This window comes from Antechinus flavipes, chromosome 1, assembly GCF_016432865.1.
Source record: "Antechinus flavipes isolate AdamAnt ecotype Samford, QLD, Australia chromosome 1, AdamAnt_v2, whole genome shotgun sequence".
Taxonomy (NCBI): Eukaryota; Metazoa; Chordata; class Mammalia; order Dasyuromorphia; family Dasyuridae; genus Antechinus; species Antechinus flavipes.
Genome location: NC_067398.1, coordinates 696,814,609 through 696,834,128, shown reverse-complemented (window position 1 = coordinate 696,834,128; position 19,520 = coordinate 696,814,609). Strand labels below are relative to the sequence as shown.

Genomic DNA, 19,520 nt, shown 5'->3' with positions numbered 1-19,520 from the left:
AGTAAGAAAGAAGGGGAATTGTCAGTCAACAGCTTCCATTAAACACCATCAGCCAGGAGCTGTGCAAAGCTCTAGTTAGAGAAAGGAAGGTAAAAACCTAGTCCCTGGACACAGAGAGCTCTCTTTCTAATGGGGAAGGCTAGATTCCTGTAAGATCTACAGAATGAAAATGAAAGGAAATCTCAAAGGGAAGGCCCTAGTAGCCGAGGAGGGACCTGGAGAAAATGACTGGAGAGCAGCCTGAGGGAGATAATGAAAATCCCCAAGGAAGTTAGGAAAGAAAAAGGTCCAGTAAGTAATGTTCATAGAAGCATCTTTTGTAGAAATAAAGAGCTGGAAACAAAGTGAGTGTCCAATAATTAGAGAACAATGGAAAATACTGTGACTTTAATATAATGTGATATTAATGGACAGTAAGAAATAACAAGTATGAGCAATTCAGAGAATCTGGGGGAGATTTTTTACAAAAGGGATCAAAATAATCAGAACCAAGAGGACCCAAAGAACACAGTCACAGTGACTATTATAAAAACTTGGCTCAAGGAAATCTAAGTAACTAAAAAACCCAGGGAGGCCCCAGAGGAGGGTGCCTTGTGACTGCTTCCTGGCAATCAGAACGTCTTCTATCACCAGAGGCAATCAGGATATGTTTTTGCTTAATGTTCTTCTGTAGAACAATTTGGAGGAAAGAGGAGGGATTTTTCATAAAGGCAAAAAGCATCAAGAAAAACCATGTTTCTTAAGGGAAACTTGTGAATAATGGGAGAGGGGAGAAATGTTCCTCGTTCTGTAGTTGAGACAAACAATAATCCTTTTTGCCTTCCAACGTTTCAATTTTAAAATATATTTATTTTCAGCTCACTTTTGCAAATAAAGGCTTTCTCTATGCAATGAAGCATGGATTTGAATCCATTTTATGATGCAATATGTCAACAAAAAGTTGAGAAAGAAGGTGAGCAAATAATGAGGGCTGCCATCCCTGTACTTCTTGCTGTGGGCAGCCTTTCTGCCTCACGGAACACGAGGTCCAGGCTGAGAAGGCTCCTTCCTCTCTCTTTTCCTAAACACTTGCAGCTCCTTGTTTCTCACTGGCTGCACTCATGGTGGTCTTCACTAATGTTTCCATCCTGCCCCCTTTCAGCTCGTCCCCGCCTTTTCAGTTTTCTCCCCAAACAGATTGGAAGTTCCTTGAGGGCAGGAATTGACCTTCTTTTTGCTAACTGACTAGATGCTTGTTATATGGGACCTGCCAGATAAATGTTTATTGACTATTGACAAAACATTGTTTTGAAGTGGATAGACACTCTCCTACACAGGATGCACTGTAAATCAAACAGTCCAAGATGGCTTAAGAGGGAAGCACGGAAGGAATTAAAGAGAGAAACAGATGATCATAATTTGTATACGAATAATGGGACGCTCTCCTCCCCCAGCTCTGCTGGCGAAGTCCAGCTGCTCCCAGCCTTCTGTTCCTTTACAGTAATGCTAACAGATTAAGCAGAAGAAATGAGATGCAGAATAAAGCCCCAAGTGACTGGAAATATCTCCAATTTACCCTCATATTTTGTTCAGTTTCCAAGGCATTTCTCTAGAATTGTGACTGGTCGGCCGGGGCCGCGGTCAGCGTACGGCCCCTTCCCAGATGTGCCGCCCTGCAGAAGTACCTGAATTCCCTCTCCACGGCATGGGCAGAGGGAAGGAGTTTTCCTGGTGGCTTCTTCCTCAGGACCAAGTGGTGATTGGCCAACTTGATGGAGTAAGTTGGATTGGACTGCCCGTGGCTAAACTGCAGGACTTTCATGGGACTCGAAACTACAAAATTCAAAAAAGTGGTTGAGAAAAAGACAAAATGTCCTTTCTTTCCAATTTTACCCAGAAGAGACTATTTCCCACAGAGAAAAAAGGCATTTCTAAGTCACACGCTGGAATGATGCTGAAGGCAGAGAAGAGACCCCATTCCCTCCAGCCTCTCCATGGTATTTGTGGGCAATCGAGTGTTAACGGGACTGGTCCTGAGAGAGCAGGGTCAGAGCCAGCATGGATTAGGGGTCAGAGCCATAGCTAGAAAATCAGAGTGGCAGCGGCAGGAAACTTTTAACAGAAGTTGAGTGAGAGAAACCATAGCAGTCATTACACAATAACCCAGGGGGGAGGGGACAGAGATCCAGGATAAGATAAGATAGAGATCTTGGATAAGAGTCCTGGACACTGAGGCTGGGAGGGAGCAAGCCGGGGCCTAGTGGAGAAACTGTTGCTCTGCTGGTGCTAGGATGGGGGAGGATACCCTCATAGAATAATAAGTTATTCTTGCTAACTGGATGCTAAAGTCATATTTCAGAAGAAGAAATCAAAGCTATTTCTAATTATGTGAAAAAATGCTAATCACTAATTAATAATGAAATGCAAATTTAAGCAACTCTGAGTTACCACCTCACACTCATCAGATTGGCTAAGATGACAGGAAAAGATAATGATAAATGTTGCAGGAAATGTGGAAAACTGGGACATTTATGTACAGTTGGTAGAGTTGTGAACTGCTCCGACCATTCTGGAGAATAATTTGGAACTATGGCCGTAGAGCTACATAACTGTGCGTGGTCTCTGATCTAGCAATACCACTGCTAGTCTGTGTCCCAAAGACATTTTTAGAAAAAGAAAAAAAAAAAATTAGCAGCTCTTTTTGTGGTGGTTAAGAATTGGAAATTATGGACAGTTAAGTGGCTCAGTGGATAAAGCATCAGCCCTGAAGTCAGGAGGAACCAAGTTCAAATCTGGTCTCAGACACTTAACACGTCCTAACTGTGTGACCCTGGGCAAATCATTTAACCCCAATTGCTTCAGCAAAAGAAAAAAAAGTGCTTAAATTATTTTAACATGTAATTGGGAAAAAATTAAAAAATATTTTTAAAAAGAAAAAAAATGAGTTGGTCAAAGACAGGAGATAAAATCAGTTGTTTTTTCTTGCTGAAAAACTGTAAGTTTTTTCCTGATCTAGTTATGGCTACGGTTAAGGGCATTAGACTGGCACTTCCATAATTTCTTTGAGTGGTGTTGCACTATATCAGTCTTTGAAGCCCTTTTCCAAAGAAGGCAAGCTCATATTTCTATTCATCTGCAACAATGGTTTCACATATTGCTAAAAATAGGACCTTCTTGGTCTGCAGATGAAAGGGTTGTTTTTTTACCACATGTCCTACCAAGCTCTTTTTAATAAGTGGGTACTGAGAGAGGCAACCTACTAGTTTTGCTAATACAGAAAATGTCATTTCCTCTGTCAGTGGGTTATCCCAGTGACATTCCCTTGTATGGCCCTAACTGGCATCCAGAATCCAGATCTGGCTTTTGCAGGCTGAAATCTGGACACTGGCCAGAATCAATAGAAGCGGGGCAGCCAGTTGGTGCAGTGAATAGAGCAGCAGCCCTGAAGTCAGGAGGACCTGAGTTCAAATCTGGTCTCAGACCCTTAACACTTCCTGGCTGTGTAACCCTGGGCAAGTCACTTAACCCCAATTGCCTCAGCAAAACAAACAATTTCCATTTAAAATAACTGCAGAAAGTATAAAATACTTGGATATCTGCCTGCTAAGACACACCCATGAACTACATAAAGATGATTATAAAACACTTCACAAGAATAAAGACACATCTAAACAATTAGAGAAATATTAATTGTTCATGAGTAGGCTGAGCCTATTGCAATTAAGATAACACTCATTAAATTAATTTATTAGTTCAGTGCCAAACCAATCAAACCAAATAATTCTTTGGGGCTAGAAAAATTAACAACAAAATTCATCTGGAGGAACAAAAGGCCAAGAATATCAAGAGAATTACTGAAAAAAAAAGGTGAAGGAAAGCAGTCTAGCAGATAGAGAGTAAACTATTCTACAAAGACAGTTCCAACATGTCAATATACATCCTTCCTCTTGCCTTTATTTCCCCTCCTTCCCTGAGACTTTCCAAGTCATGGTGTCAAACCCCTGAAGTAATATTTCCCTTATAAAAGATCTGCTCATGATGGAGAGCTTTGCTAAATCTTTTTTAGGATTAGCCATTATAGAGTATTCTCTCCCACCTCATGGGGTCTTCCCTTTAATGGCTTCCTCTTCCTGCTTAATTATAAGAAATTGTCTTTCCCCTTGTTATTTGCTCATAAAATAAAAGAGCAAATCTTTGTAACCTAAAAAACAAACAAAAAAAAAAAAACCACCTAGGAAGACTTTAACATAAAGTAAAGTGAGCAGAACCAGGAAAACTTCGTACATAGTAATAGCAGCGTTGTAAAGATGACCAACTAGAGTCCGGACTCCCTGAGCTCTCCCAAATTCAGCTCCAAACTTCTTTGAAAAATGCCTAAAAATTAATGCTGGAGCAGCAAAAAGCACAGAATGAAAGAATTTTCCAGCCTAAGACAGCTAAGAAGGTCAACAGAACAAGGCTGGCGGCCTGAGTGAGAGTGGAGCGCAGTCCAGTGCAGACCACCTTCAGCCAGCAGCCGGCCTTGGAGACAAGTGCACTGGCAGCAGGGGCTTCTGGAGCTCTGGGGCTCCAGGTGAGCAGGGTCAGCTCATAGGGATCCCTCCACCGGCACCGAGTGTAGGGCCCTGCAGCATGGCCCACACATGGATGTGGGTCACAGTCCCAGGGCAAGAAGGAGCTTGCTAGTACTCAGAGCTTGTAGCCGCAGAGCAGCAGGGACCCTGGTCACCGTCCCAGGTGGAAAAAAGCACTTGTGGTTGCTCACAGAGCAGAATACAGGCCAGGAAAACACTGACCACACCCCCCTTTTGATCATACCACCTTGGAAGAGATGAAAAATTACAGAATTAGCTCTGAAAACAACAGAACAAAAATAAACAAAGAAATAAACAGAGAGATACAATAGATAGTTAAATAAATATTTTTTTAAAAAACAGCAGAACAAAAACTCTAAAGCTTGGGATATGGCCCCTTGCATCCTTGAAGAAGAAGTCAACTTTAACATAAAGTTAAAAACCAAAGAGTAGGCTGGAAAAATGCGCAAACTACAACAAAGAACTTGACTATAGAAAGTTACTATGGTTACTAGGAAGATCAAAACCCAAACTCAGAAGAGGACAATTATGTTAAAACGTCTACAAGCAAAGTCTCAGAGAAAATTGTGAATTGGAGTCAAGCCATTAAAAAAAAATTCTGAAAGCATTCAAAAAAAAGATTTTCTAAAAAAAATGAGAGAGGTAGAGGAAAAATTGGGAAAAGAAATGAGAGTGATGTAAGAGAATAATGAAAAAAGTTAGCAGTAAAGGAAGCACAAAAAAAAGGAAAAAGATATATAGAAGCTCCCTGAAGAAAATAATTCCTAAAAGATCAGAATTGGGCAAATAGAAGCTAATAATTTCATGGAATATCAAGAAACAATCAAACAAAATCAAAAGATTGAAAAAATAAAAGAAAATATGAAATGTCTCTTTAGAAAATCAACTAACCTGGAAATACATCAAGGGGAGATAATGTAAGAATTATTGGACTATCTGAAAACCATGATCAAAAAAAAGAATATTATTGTTCTATAAGAAACGACCAGCAAGATGATTTCAGAGAGGTCTGGAGAAACTTATAGGAACTGATGCTGAGTGAAGTGAGCAGAGCCAGGAGATCATTGTAAATGGTAATAACAAGATTATATGATGATTAATTCTGATGGACATGGCTCTTTTCACCAATGAGGTGATTCAGACCAGTTCCAATAGATGGGATGGAGAGAGCCATCTGCATCCAAAGAGAGGATTGAATGTGGATCACAACATAGTATTTTCACCTTTTTTTGATCATTGTTGTCTGCTTGCTTGTTTTTTTTTTTCTTTTTTCTTTTTGATCTGATTTTTCTTGTGCAGTTTGAAAAATGTGGAAATATATTTACAAGAATTGTACATGTTTAACCTATATTGGTTATCTAGACAGGAGGGAGAGGGAGACAGAGGGAGAAAAATTTGATACACAAGGTTTTGTAAGGGTGAATGTTGAAAACTATCTTTGCATGGATTTTGAAAAACAAAAAGCTATTATAAAAAAGGGGGAGGGAAAGAAGCCTAGATATCATATTGCAAAATATATATATTCAGGAAAATTGCCCTGACATCTTAAAACCAGAGGATAAAATAGAACTTGAAAGAATCTATCAGTCACCTTCCAAAATGAAAACTCCCAGGAATATTATAGTCAAATTTCAGAGTTTCCAGGGAAAGAAGTCTGGCAACTGCAAGTAATCAGGAAAAAAACAGTTCAAATGCCATAGAACCACAGTCAGAATAACACAGGACTTGGCAGCTTCGACATTAAAGGATCAAAGGTCTTGGAACATGATATTCCAGAGGGCAATGGAAATAATATTGCAACCAAGAATCATTTACTCAACTTCTACAGGGGGAAAAAAAGATATTTAATGAAAGAGAAGACTTTCAAGCATTCCTAATGAAAAGATCAGAGTTGAAAAGAAAATTTGATTTTCAAATAAAATATTCAAAAGAAGCATTTAAAAAAAAAAAAAACCAGGAAAGAGAAACCATAAGGGATTCCATAAGATTAAACTGTTTACCTTCCTACCTGGGAAGATGATACTTGTAACTCATAAGGACTTTATCCTTATTATTAGGATAGTTATAAGGAGTAAAAATAGAGGGCACAGGTGTGAGTTGACTATAAGGGATAATAAAAAAAAATCAAAATTAAGGGGTAAGAAATTGGGATCTCACAGAAAAGGGGCACAAAGGAGCTTTCAGTGGAGAAGAAGATGGGGTTAGGCTTGGTTGACAATACTTGGACCTTATTGGAACTGACTGAAAGAAGAAATAACATACACTCAGTTGGTACAGAAAGCTTGCTTACCCTACATGGGAATAGGAGGGAAGAATTATAGAAAGAAAGGGAATTGATGGAAGGGAAGGCCATTTGATGGAGTCAAAAGCAAAACACTTTTGAGGAGGGACAGGATAAAAGAGGGGGTGGGGGAGGGGAAGAGAGAGAGAGAGAGAGAGAGAGAGAGAGAGAGAGAGAGGAAGAAAAACACAGGGAGAAAGAGACAGAGATAGAGAGAAAGAGAAAGATCAACAGCAGAAAAATAAGATGGAGAGAAACACACAATTGGTAATCATAACTAAGAATGTGAATGGAATGAATTGACCCATAAAATGGAAGCAGCCAGTAGAATGGATTAAAAAACAGAATCTGATAATATGTTCTTTATCTGAAATACATTTGAAACAGAGAAACAGAAAACAGGATAGCGATTATGATATCAGACAAAGCAAAAACAAAAATAGACCTGATGAAAAGAGATAAGTAAAGAAACTATATCTGGCTAAAAGGTACCATAGCCAATGAAATCGTACCATTAAATACAAATGCACCAAATTATATAGAATCAAATTCTTAAAGGAAAATTTAAATGAGTTACTGAAGGAAATAGTAAAACTATACTAGTGGGGGACCCCCATTAGTATAGTGGGGGACCTCATCATTTATTTAACTCAACAACATTTAAAGACATACACCAATGCTCACCTCTCAGAGCCAAAGAGATGTAGCAAGTCCAACTCTAGAGACACAGGAACACAAAGGAGTTTGATAATTTTGCCCTGACAGAACTGGGAACTCACTCCGCTCTCAGCACCTGGTCCCAGCACTGCCTCTTCCTGTACCTTTATACTTCATTTAGCCTTTAAGCCCCCAGCCCAATGCTGGACACAAGGTGAGAGAAGGACCCACTGAGGTTTAAGCCCCAGCCCAATGCTGGACACAAGGTGAGAGAAGGACCCACTGAGGTTTAAGCCCCAGCCCAATGCTGGACACAAGGTGAGAGAAGGACCCACTGAGGTTTAAGCCCCAGCCCAATGCTGGACACAGGGTGAGAGAAGGACCCACTGAGGTTTAAGCCCCCAGCCCAATGCTGGACACAAGGTGAGAGAAGGACCCACTGAGGTTTAAGCCCCAGCCCAATGCTGGACACAGGGTGAGAGAAGGACCCATTAAGAACACAAGTCTTCAGACAGAACACCAGACTGCAGGATACCTGCTGCTTGACTTCCTAGAAAGTTTTTGAGGTATTTCTCCAGGGAATCTCTTGGAATTTCCATTATCTTTCTCACAGAACAGGTGTTTGGAATAATCTTCCGTAAAGAGAAACCCAGAAGGGTTTCTAGTTCTTTTAAGGCACTTTCTGCATCATTAACCTAGTTTAAAAAAAAAATTATTTTTAGCATTTCTCCGCCGTCAGCTCTCACTGTCTTCCTAGCCGCCCATTCTCTAAGTTCTAGATCACAGATTTTTCAAAGACACAAAACTGAGGTCAAGGCCAAAGGGGCTTCCCATTCCCATGAAGCCTCTAGAGGCATTCTGCTCACGCTTCTGCCCACCGAGGAGGCTGCATCTGCCTTCTGTTCAGGGCCTCCCGGCTCCGGGCAGGGCCTGCCAAGCTCATGTCGGTCGGACGCACTGCATTCGATCTCGCACCGTGACGTCATTTTGTTCCTCTTTGAGAATATTATTTCATATTCACTGTCAAAGTGGGAATGGAATTTGGAGCCCGCCAAACAAGAGTTCAAGTCCTACCTCAGACATGCATTTGCTGTTGTAACCCTGGGCAATCCTGAAAGCCTGCCTGCCTCAGTTTGTAAAATGGGACTGATGCTAATCACCTTACAGGGCTGTTGTAAGGCTCAAATGAGATACTCCTAAAGCACCTAGTGCCTAGAAAACAGCAGGCGCTTAACACTTGCTGGTTTCCTTTCCCTAGCTGCCTCTGAACAATTTCACCTAGCTTTCAGACTCAGTTTCCTCATCTGTAAAACAGGTATGATGTCAGCACTTAATTCACAGGGCTGTGAGGATTAAATGACACATATAAAGTGCTCTGTGAACCTTAAAGTGCTCTACAAGGGGCAGCTCCTATTATTGCTTGGGTTATTTAATACACAGGTCTCCCTGTAACAGCCCGTGGCACCCAGTGGGTGTTTAATAAATGCTCAGAGGCAGACTGGTTCTATACCTTTATAGTGTGAATGCCAAGCTGGGCAGCTGCTTTTAAATTGTGTGAGAGGTCATCAAGAAAGATGGATTCTGCGGGTTCCACCTGCAGCCGCTGCAAGCATATCTCATAAATGCGAGGGTCCGGCTTACAGATCCCCTCCAGGCAGGATTCAATCACCTAAAGGGGACAAGGGAGCCAGAGATAAACGTCTCGGGACGCGCCGCGCTGAAACGGAGACGGGAAGGGTACAGCGGGCACAGCTGCCGACACGACTGGGCCAGTGGGGGCCGAAGGCCTGCGAAGGCGCCCACGCCGAGCCGGGTTCCTTCCTGGCCAGCGCTTGCTCAGAGAAGGCACCGGAACGGGCTGTCCCCGGGCCCACTTTTGTCTCAGAAGGCCCCACGTGAACGACCGCTGGGGCGCTCGCCGAGTACTCCGGGAGCCGCAGTTCCGATGGCAATTACCGCTGGGGCCCGGGCTCGAGTCTTGGCGACAGGGTTAGATGCCATAATTGGGTTCTTCCCGCACAGTCCCGAGCTCCTGGAGTGAACCTCACTGAGCGTCCCGGAGAAATGCTGGGGAAGGAATACCCAGCAGGGCACACAAGCCGGGGGCCGGGGGCCCGTTAACCGTCCCTCTCCCCCTACGATTCCCCCGAAACACCTGCTGGGCACCCGGCCGTTCACGGCGTCTGCTGAAATGTGACGGAATGAAACCCATCCCTTAAGCCACAAAGGCTCCCATCAAGTCGTGTCTGTTTTATGATGCAGGTAATTGTAAATACATATCTATGTCTACAGATAGATATAAATACATAGAAGGTATGAACACACGTAGAGATTTGGATATCTATGAAAACATTATAGAGATAGATAGAAACATGTGTGTGAGTGTGTGTGTGTGTGCATATGAGTGTGAGTGTGTGTGTGTGCATATGAGTGTGAGTGTGAGTGTGTGTGTGTGCATATGAGTGTGAGTGTGTGTGTGCATATGAGTGAGTGTGTGTGTGTGAGTGTGCATATGAGTGTGAGTGTGTGTGTGAGTGTGTATTGAGAGAATAATCTTCTGGTGAAAAGATGGACACTCAAGTAGGAAAAGCTATGGCAGCCTGAGAATTCAAGAAAGGGATATCAACAGAAAGGCGGGGGGACAGGGCTGTCCTTGAGAGAGCAAGCCTCCGGGGGGAGGGGGGCTGATGGGACCGGGGGCTCCCAGGGGAGGAGGGAAAGGGGCTGATGGGACCGGAGGCTCCCGGGGGGGGGAGGGAGGAGCTGGGGATCTGAAGGCCATAGTGGAGCCTCCATTGCAGGGGGTTTCCAGAGCTGAGGCCCATGTTCTAAGAGTTTGACCTTGGGCAGAGGACAGTGACCTCAAGGTTTCCCCTTGGCCGCGCTCCTCCATCAGGAGCCATGGCCTCCGCCCCGGGCCTGCCAGAGCACCACCTCTCAGCCATGGCTCCAAGGGGGGAGCGGGGAGCACTTTCTAAGCTATTTTTAATCCCTGCAGCCTTACCACATCAAACTGTTTCCGGTCCAGAGGCAAAAAGCTCTCCCCACTGGGGAGATAAAAGTTATTACTAAGAACTGCAGTCTTCAGGCCTTCTGCCCGGATTCGATTTATCGCTTCTGTCATCACTGAAAACTGCTTCGCGACGTGTCCGCTGGTCATCAGGGAGAAAAACGAGTCAACCGGCACCGGCGACTTTATCTACGAAATAACGAGGGGAGAAAATCAGCCATGAGCAGCCGCGGCAAAAATCTCCCCCCGCGGCGTCCCCCACGGCCACGGCCCGGGCCACTTACAGCCACGGGGACCGTCTGGCTCCGGACGCCCAACTCTTCCAGCCCAGCCACTGTAAACGGCCCTTGATTCTGAGCGCCGGGAAGGGGGCACTTGGGCACCAAACAGTCAGCAGCGATTTTTCCCATTCAATTATGACCAATTTTCAAAATTCAGAAGTCACCGAAAAACTCTCAGGCTCAGATTCCCCTCTGCTGTGACTCTGTCACCCAAGCTCTCAGGGGGGCTCTTTAAGACGCTCAGGTGCAGAGAAGGTGAGGCCCCGCACTGAGCAAGGGGGTCTCCCCTCCGAGTGCTCCCTCTCTATGAAAAACACTTCCAGCTCAAAAATCGGGGGGCCGAGACCTGCGGCGGCGTGTCTCTGCTGCTCAGACACCCATCGGGAGGTCCGGGAGCCGCGGGGCCTTCGTCATGATGATGCTCCCGGCCCGGCCGCGCCTCTGGAGCTGCGCTGAGCCCGTGGCGGGCATCTGAAGGAGCTTTATTTTTAAAATCCCTGCCGTCAGCTGCTTTTCTGCACAGGTCTCTGTCTGTAACAACTATGCGCAGAAAGCCGAAAGGGAGAATCAGCTCTTGGAGGGCTTCCATTTTTTTGATTCTGGATAGATGGGAATTTATATCTGTGCTGACAGGAGCATCCTGGGGGGCTCTGGAGTCCGGAGGGGAGGGCTCCGAGGCAGTCAGGGAAGTGGACAGAGTGCGACTGTGGGAGACAGCCGAGATCCGAGTGCGAATCCTGTCTCAGACACACACTAAAGGGGCAAGTCAGGTATCCCTTCTGAGCTCAAGTTTCTTCATCGGGAAATTGGGGATTAAAAAAAAAAGCTACCTCCCAAGGTTCTTGTGATGAAGAGAGAGAGACACAGAGAGACAGAGAGAGACAAAGACAGAGACACAGAGAAACACAGAAACATAGACAGAGACACAGAGAGACAGAAACACAGAGACAGAGACACAGAGAGACAGAGAGAGACAGAGAGAGACAGAGACACAGAGAAACACAGAAACATAGACAGAGACACAGAGAGACAGAGAGACAGAGACACAGAGAAACACAGAAACAGAGACAGAGACACAGAGAGACAGAGAGACAGAGACACAGAGAGACAGAGAGAGACAAAGACAGAGACACAGAGAAACACAGAAACATAGACAGAGACACAGAAACAGAGACAGAGACACAGAGAGACAGAGAGACAGAGACACAGAGAAACAGAAACAGAGACAGAGACAGAGAGATAGAGAGACAGAGACACAGAGAGACAGAGAGAGACAAAGACAGAGACACAGAGAAACACAGAAACATAGACAGAGACACAGAGAGACAGAAACACAGAGACAGAGACACAGAGAGACAGAGAGAGACAGAGACAGAGACAGAGACACAGAGAAACACAGAAACATAGACAGAGACACAGAGAGACAGAGACAGAGACACAGAGAAACACAGAAACAGAGACAGAGACACAGAGAAACAGAGACACAGACACAGAGAGACAGAGACACAGACACAGAGAGACAGAGACACAGAGAAACACAGAAACATAGATAGAGACACAGAGAGACAGAGACAGAGACACAGAGAAACACAGAAACATAGATAGAGACACAGAGAGACAGAGACAGAGACACAGAGAAACACAGAAACAGAGACAGAGAAACAGAGAGACAGAGACAGAGACACAGAGAGACACAGAGACACAGAGAGACAGAGACACAGAGAAACAGAGAGACAGACACAGAGAGACAGAGAGACAGAAACACAGAGACAGAGACACAGAGAGAGACAGAGACAGAGACACAGAGAGAGACAGAGAAACATAGACAGAGACACAGAGAGACAGAGACACAGAGAGACAGAGACAGAGACACAGAGACACAGAGAGACACAGAGAGACATAGACAGAGACACAGAGAGACAGAGACACAGAGAGACAGAGACAGAGACACAGAGAGACATAGACAGAGACACAGAGAGACAGAAAGACAGAAACACAGAGAGAGACACAGAGACAGAGGCCCGCCAGGCCCGCCCGTCCCCTGCCCCATCTGACCGCCAGCTCTCGGAGGACAGACCCCTCTGCCCTTGCCCCGGGCTCCTGGTGCCTCATGGCTGCGTGCTGACTGAACGCTTGTGGCCGTGCAGCCGGGCTGCGGGCTCAGGGCCTGGGGGCAGGTGCCTCTGACTCTCTCCTCCGGGGAAGGTGACAGGTTCCCCTCTGAAGGCGCTGAGCACCGCCCTTCACTTCCTGGTGAGAGCCAGCCAGGGTCTCAGGTCACAGGAGCAGGACAGGGCAGAGCCAGAACCTGAGCCCAGGCCTGGGGCTGCGGGCCGGGTTTGGGCAGACTGTGGGCTCAGAGCCGGAGGGGCCCTAGGCCGCCGGAGGCAGGTGGAGGCGCAGGGGTGAGAGCGCCAGACCTGGGGCCAGCGCAGCCCCCCGGCCGCCCGTGAGCCTGGCCGGGACCCTTCCGCTCGGTCAGCCTCCGGGCTCCTCCCTGCAGATCAGGTGGGACGACCCGTAACAGGGCCTGACCGGGGGGACGCCACAGGGGGCTCGTTCCTGCCCACAGACTGCTGAGGTGGGTGAGACCCTTTCAGGAAGCCCCTTTACAGCAACACTAAAATCAGCAAATGCTGCCAGGGATAATTCACGACTTGCTCTTGGGGTGGGCAGACGGGAGTCTTCGATCACTTTTAAGAGGATAAAGAGTCCTTAGCCCAAAAACTTTGAGAATCACTGATGTGCTCCAGTGTCCTGCTGGAGGCAAGGAAAGGCCCCCGGAGAGGGGAGGCGGTCCCGCTGGGAGTCAGCGGCACCGGGACCCCGGGCCCCAAGTCCAAGTCCGGCCTCTACCGAAGGCGGCCGTCTGCAAGCTGCCCTTACGCAGCGCGGGGAGCGAGCCGAGCAGCCGCCGCCGCAGACAGGCGCAGGGCCGGGTCCAGCGCTCACTCACCATCTCGGAGCACTGCGTCCCAAAGGCCCGCAGAAACCCCTCCGCCGTCATCTCCCCTCTCATGAACCGCATCCAGGGCCCCTTCTCCCCGCCAGCGACGAGGGCCTTGATGATTGTTCCAGAAGGGATGCGGTTCCGGGCCTCCCACTCTGGAGAAAGCAAAGAGCCCCAAGGTGAGGGCCGGGGACGCCCGGTTCTGCGCTATCCGGGGCAGCAGGGGGTCCACCCGAGGCCCCCGGCCCTCCCTGCTTCCCTTGGGCCTGGAGGGGCCGGCACCGGACCCCCACAGAGACCATCAGGGACAAGGCCGCTCGGTGCAGGGAAACACCGGGACGCCTCCCGCCGAGGGACTGCAGCCGGGCAGGACCGGAGGGCCCTCCTCTGGGACGGCCCGAGGATACCCCCGAGCCCTCAAACACACACCCTTCGGCCTCCATCCCCAGGAGCCTCCAGGAATACATCTGTGCTGAAAGGAGCATCCTGGGGAGGCCCGGAGTCCGGAGGGGAGGCTCTGAGGCAGTGAGGGGAGAGCAGAGTGTGACTTTGGGAGGCAGGCGAGACCCGAGTGCGAATCCTGTCTCAGACCCATGTAGAGGCAAGTCAGGCATTCCTTCTGAGCAGTTTCTTCATCGGGGAACGGGCAGCTCCCTCTCTGCCTCCGTCTCGCTTTGCCGTTCGTCATGGTTCTCTCCGCCCCGGAGGCCCCGGGGAGCAGCCAAGGGCAGCAGGTCTGACCCCAGAATCGGCCCACGAGCTGCAGGAAGGCTCCGGGACCTCCAGCTCCCAAAGTGAGTGGGCCGGCCTCCCGGTAAATGCCCACAAGCACTAACACCCCGCTGCCTTTCAGGGGGTGAGGAACACGGGAGACGATGGCCCGGCCCCAAGAGCGGGGCGCCCCCTCGGCCCCCCGGAGAATGCGCGGCCTTAAGTGGGCCAGGACAACTCTGCGGAGGGATGGAGAAAAGCACCCGCCCTCCCTCCCAGAGAGAGAGCCGGCCTCTGACTGCCGAGGGAAGCAGACTTTTTAAACTTTATCAGGGGGGTTTCTGGCCTGTTTTCTTTCACAACATGACTATCATGGAAACGTTTTGCATGGCCACACACGCATGACCTGTATTGACGTGCTTGCATTCTCAGTGGGGGAGGGAGGGAAGAAGGGAAAGAAGCTGGAACTTAGCTTTAAAAATGCAGATTAAATGTGGTATTTACAGATAACAGGGGAAAAATACTAAATAAAAATGCAGTGTCTGCCCTGAGCTGCTCCCAAAGGTGCCCCGTTCTCCAGAGGAGCCAAGGCCAGGGGAGGGAGAGAGAGAGAGGGAGAGACAGAGAGAAACAGAGACAGAGAGAGAGAGACAGAGAGAGATAGAGACAGAGACACAGAGAGACAGAGACACAGAGAGAGACAGAGAGAGAGATAGAGAGACAGAGAGAGACAGAGACACAGAGACAAAGAGACAGAAAGACACAGAAAGAGAGAGAGACACAGAGACAGAGAGAGACAGAGAGACAGAGACACAAAGAGAGAGAGACAGAGAGAGAGACAGAGACACAGAGAGAGAGAGACAGAGACAGAGAGACAGAGACAGAGAGACAGAGAGAGAGACACAGAGACAGAGACACGGAGAGACAGAGACAGAGAGACAGACAGACAGAGAGACAGAGACACAGAGAGAGAGAGAGAGAGAGAGAGAGAGTGTGTGTGTGTGTGTGTGTGTGTGTGTTCAATGATATAGCACTAGCTTAGACTTTAAAAAGAAAAAAAAGGGGGAGGGAGGGGAGGAAGGGTTTCAAAAATAGACTTTGAGGGCAGCTTTTTCCACAGCAAACTCTCCATTAAGTAGTGCTCCGAGGCAGCTGGGGATGTAGGATGCTGGGTATGCGGTACAGAAGAGCTGAGCTCAAATCCAACTTTAGATATTTATTAGTGCTATGACGCTGGGCAACTGGCTGTCTGCCTCAGTTTTCTCATCTGTGAAATGGGAGTCAGTGTGCCTCCCTCCGGGAGCAGTTGTGAGGGTCCTCTGCAGTAAGAGCCGTAAGGCACTTGTCACAGAGCCTGGCTTCTCAGTCGGTGCTATAGGAGTGTTAGCTACTACAATTATTATCGCTGTTATTACTATGTTGAAGTAGGTCCTTGGGCTTAGGAATCAAGTACATAAAACTAAACATGTGCTTCTAGGATTCCGGTCCTGGAGGACAGGAATTTTTGGGTTTTTGGCTGAGGCGGGGGAGGGAGGGGGAGCGGGGTAAGTGACTTGCCCAGGTCACACAGTCAGGACGTGTTAAGTGTCTGAGGCCGGCTTTGCCCCGTGCTCTGCCCACTGTGCCATCTAGCTGCCCCAGCCCCCCCCCGAGGGTCGGAGGAAGGAGAAGGCCACACAGGAGAAGAGCCCCAGGCGCAGATCCTGCTCTCTTCCGCTGTCCCCGCTGCCTTTCCTGCGTCCCCGGGTCCCAGAAAGAAATGCAGCCTCCGGACTCACCTGCGGCCACCGAGGATGGAGAGGGGATGAGAACCCCGCCCATGTCGAATATCACAGCCTTGTAGGGGCGCCCTCCAGAGGGTCTGCATGGAGGCGGGTGCTGGGCCCGGATCGGGGGCGGCGACCCTCGGGCGGGACTCCGGGCCCACAGGATGGAAGGGCGTCGCAAAAGCCTGAGGAGGCCCATGAGGACAGACTAGGGGAGAAGGGAGAAAGAGCTCGTCCGTGCTGGTTAGCAGGGCTTTCTCCCAGCAGTTCCTCGGGGTCTCCTCCCGAGGGCCAACCGGCAAAGGATCACCCACCTGGCACTAAGGGTGCCCTGCCTCCTGGCCTCCACCCCCGGCTTCCTTCAAGATTCCACCCGGATCTCATCTTCCGCAGGAAACTCTCCCAGTCCCCAGCCCAACCCCTCAGAGCAGAAACCCTCAGGGACAGAGGCCGTTTTTGCCTTTCTTTACACACCCAGCCTTAACGGGGCCTCGCACCGGCTTCCTTAATGCTCGTGGGCTGATGTTGCTGATTTACTACCTACCGGGCAATGTGGACTCGCTCTGCTCCAGTTTACTTCTAGTGAAATGGGGTAACAGAACCAACTCTTACCTGTTCACTTCTATTTACTCCTCTATATTCTCTCAGCAGAACAGAACCTCTGGGAAGGCAGGGGCTGCCTCATTTTTGTCCTGAAATAACGAGGGGGCGGAAAGGCAAGGACGAATGAAAAGGAAGGAATGCATTATTTGATTCATGAAAACGATGTTAATCAACCAATCGATAATAATAATACTAAATTTTTATATAATAGATTATTATATATATTTAGGTATTATATTATATTATTGTTATATATATTATTTATTGTTACTGTTATTATATTGTTACATTAATATTATATTATATATAACATATTATTGTTTATTATTATAGTAGTTGATTGTATTATATATAATGTGATTAAATGTAATAATTATTATGCACTATAAATAATTCACTAGGTATTATATAATATTTTATTTACATTTTAAAATATATTTTAAACATTTCAAATAGGTTTTAATATAATAATATATATCATAGCATAATATAGCACTGGACTAGAGATACAGGGAGTCTCTGCTCTCAAGGAGTTGAGTCTATCCCGGTGACAACATCCGGGCTGACATAACTACGTAAGTATGTACAAAACACTCTCCCATCTGCCCGCCCTTCATCCTCGCTCTAGACCCCTCAGTTCTTCTGTAAGTCCCTGGCCACGCTCGCCACCCTTCCCCCTCCTGGCCCTTCTCAGATGGGAGATCTTGCCCCCGCCAGTGGCTCTGTCCCACTCGTGGGCTGCCAAAGGGAGCTGGAGACAATCCCAACACCCCTCCGGGTAACGTTACAAACCCCGCCGGGCCCTCGCTCCCTAAGCAACATCCCATGGGCCCAGCTGCCCCATCCCTCCCCCAGCCTCCCAGGCTGCCCGTCTCCGCTGAGAACTTTGCCCCTTCTCTGCCCTTTGTGGAGCGCTCCCCCACCTCCGCCTGCCTGTCCCTCGGGCACCTTCCCCTCCAGAAGAAGGCAGTTCTGGTGGCCCAGATGAGTCCCTGCAGAAGGGATCCGCCTTCCCCAGGGGACCGGGCCCTCGGCCATTCCCACCCTCCCCCGCCTGCCCCTGGGTCTGCCCCTCTCCTTTGTGCCCGAGCTGCCCTCTCCTCCTGCAGTCTCGGCCCACAGGCTTCCAACCCAGCGTTCGGTCGAAAGTGCTCTTTCCAGTCCCTTAAGGAAGCTCTCCGGGCTTCAGTTTCCTGATCTGTTAAAAAACCGGAGACCTGGATTTCAGGGCCTCTCCCCCAGCTCTGAAGCTCCTTCCATCTGTGATGCTCAGTGCGTAAAGCTTGGAGGCTCCTCGGGGCTCCTCGGGGCTCCCCGGGGCCCCGGAAAACTCAAACGATCTTCATCCCGCCCCCTTCCTCTCCAGCCATTCTGGGGACATTCCAGTCCGAGGTCCCCTCTCCAGATGTCTTTGCATTCATGCAGTCTCCTTGCAAAGAGCACTGGATTTTAAGTCAGGAAACCTGAGTTCCAGGCCAGGATGTGGCCATTGCCAGCTCTGCAGCTGCAGACTAGTGACTCCGGAGTCTCCGGCCTCAGTCTTCACAGCAGGAAAATGGGGCTAATAGCCACGCCCGCAGAAGACAGGATGACGTTTCCCAGGTTCCCTCCAAATGCACGGAGCCGCTGCCGAGGGCACAGCTGCCTCCACCACTTCCTTGACTCCTTCCCCGGAGCCCTCATTTCTCTCGCCAGCCTGTGTGCCCTCCCTGGACTGTTCCAGGAGCGTCCCGCTCACCTTCCTGCCCCACGCGCCCAGAGCTAACCCTGCCACCTCCATACCTGGGCCCTCCCGGCTGCGTCTTGGCTGCCCTCTCCAGAAGTCTCTCCTGATCGCAGCCTTTCCCCGCTCTCTGCCTCCCCCGGCTTCCCACTGCCCCCTGTTCCCCGCAAGAGGCTCCAGGGGCCTAAGCCTCATCCACAGCAAGTGCTCTCCACCTCAGACCCGTAGCTTCCCAGGGCAGGGGCTGCCTCTGCCTTGCTTTGTGGGCCCTGGGCACTTCCTATGTGACTCACTGGCTCAGAGCCTGTGACTTGCGCTTGCCGGGTCTCAGTTTTCTCAGCAGGGAAATGGGCACAAATGCATCACAATAACTCCTTCCTGGAATCACTGGAAGATCAGGAGATTGATTACAAGGAGTTCAAGCACTTGGTGGACTTAGCTCCGTGCATTGTCCTGGGACCGGTTTTTATGCTGTTCTTTGTACGTGCCAGGGCACATAGTAGGCACTTAATAAGTCTCTGCCGCTTTGACTAAGGCGCCTCCCCGCTCCAGGCACCTGGGGCAGAATAATGTGGTCCAAAGGCTTCCAGACCTGAAGGATGCTGAGAAGACTGAGCTCAGAGCGACCCGCCCCCGTGAGGCCCCGCCCCAATCGGCTCCAACCCCGCCCCGTTCCACTCTGACCACGCCTTTCTCGTGCTCTAGCCCCGCCCCCGCCAGGCGAGTCCCCCCAACGCCTCTAACAGCTGCCCCCGGCGCGCGCCGCACGATCCCTCCCACCCCCAAGCTCGCGAGAGAGAGAGAGGGAGCGGGGAGGAGGGAAATTTTCAGGATCTGGGGTAGGGAGAGGAGAAGGAGTGGAGGATAGTGCAGAACGCGCTCACCTTCTCGGAGCGTTCTACTCATGTGACCGCCCCGCCCCGCCCCTCTCCTCCCCTTCCCTTCGCTCAGGCCCCGCCTCTCT

At 48.9% G+C, this 19,520-nt stretch overlaps 1 protein-coding gene across 1 annotated transcript in view; it reads right to left on the bottom strand.

The window, feature by feature from the left end:
* ACAD10 (acyl-CoA dehydrogenase family member 10) overlaps positions 1–19,468 on the bottom strand; it is a 39,051-nt gene extending 19,583 nt beyond the window's left edge. Inside the window, exons 1-8 of the mRNA XM_051972797.1 lie at positions 19,441–19,468; positions 16,843–16,922; positions 16,243–16,438; positions 13,760–13,908; positions 10,517–10,711; positions 9,023–9,181; positions 8,048–8,207; positions 1,665–1,812 (exon numbers count right to left, since the gene is read on the bottom strand). Of these exons, the coding sequence (XP_051828757.1) occupies positions 1,665–1,812; positions 8,048–8,207; positions 9,023–9,181; positions 10,517–10,711; positions 13,760–13,908; positions 16,243–16,429 (998 nt within the window). The 5' untranslated portion in view covers positions 16,430–16,438; positions 16,843–16,922; positions 19,441–19,468. The remainder of the gene's footprint in view (positions 1–1,664; positions 1,813–8,047; positions 8,208–9,022; positions 9,182–10,516; positions 10,712–13,759; positions 13,909–16,242; positions 16,439–16,842; positions 16,923–19,440) is intronic.
* Positions 19,469–19,520: the final 52 nt, after the last annotated feature.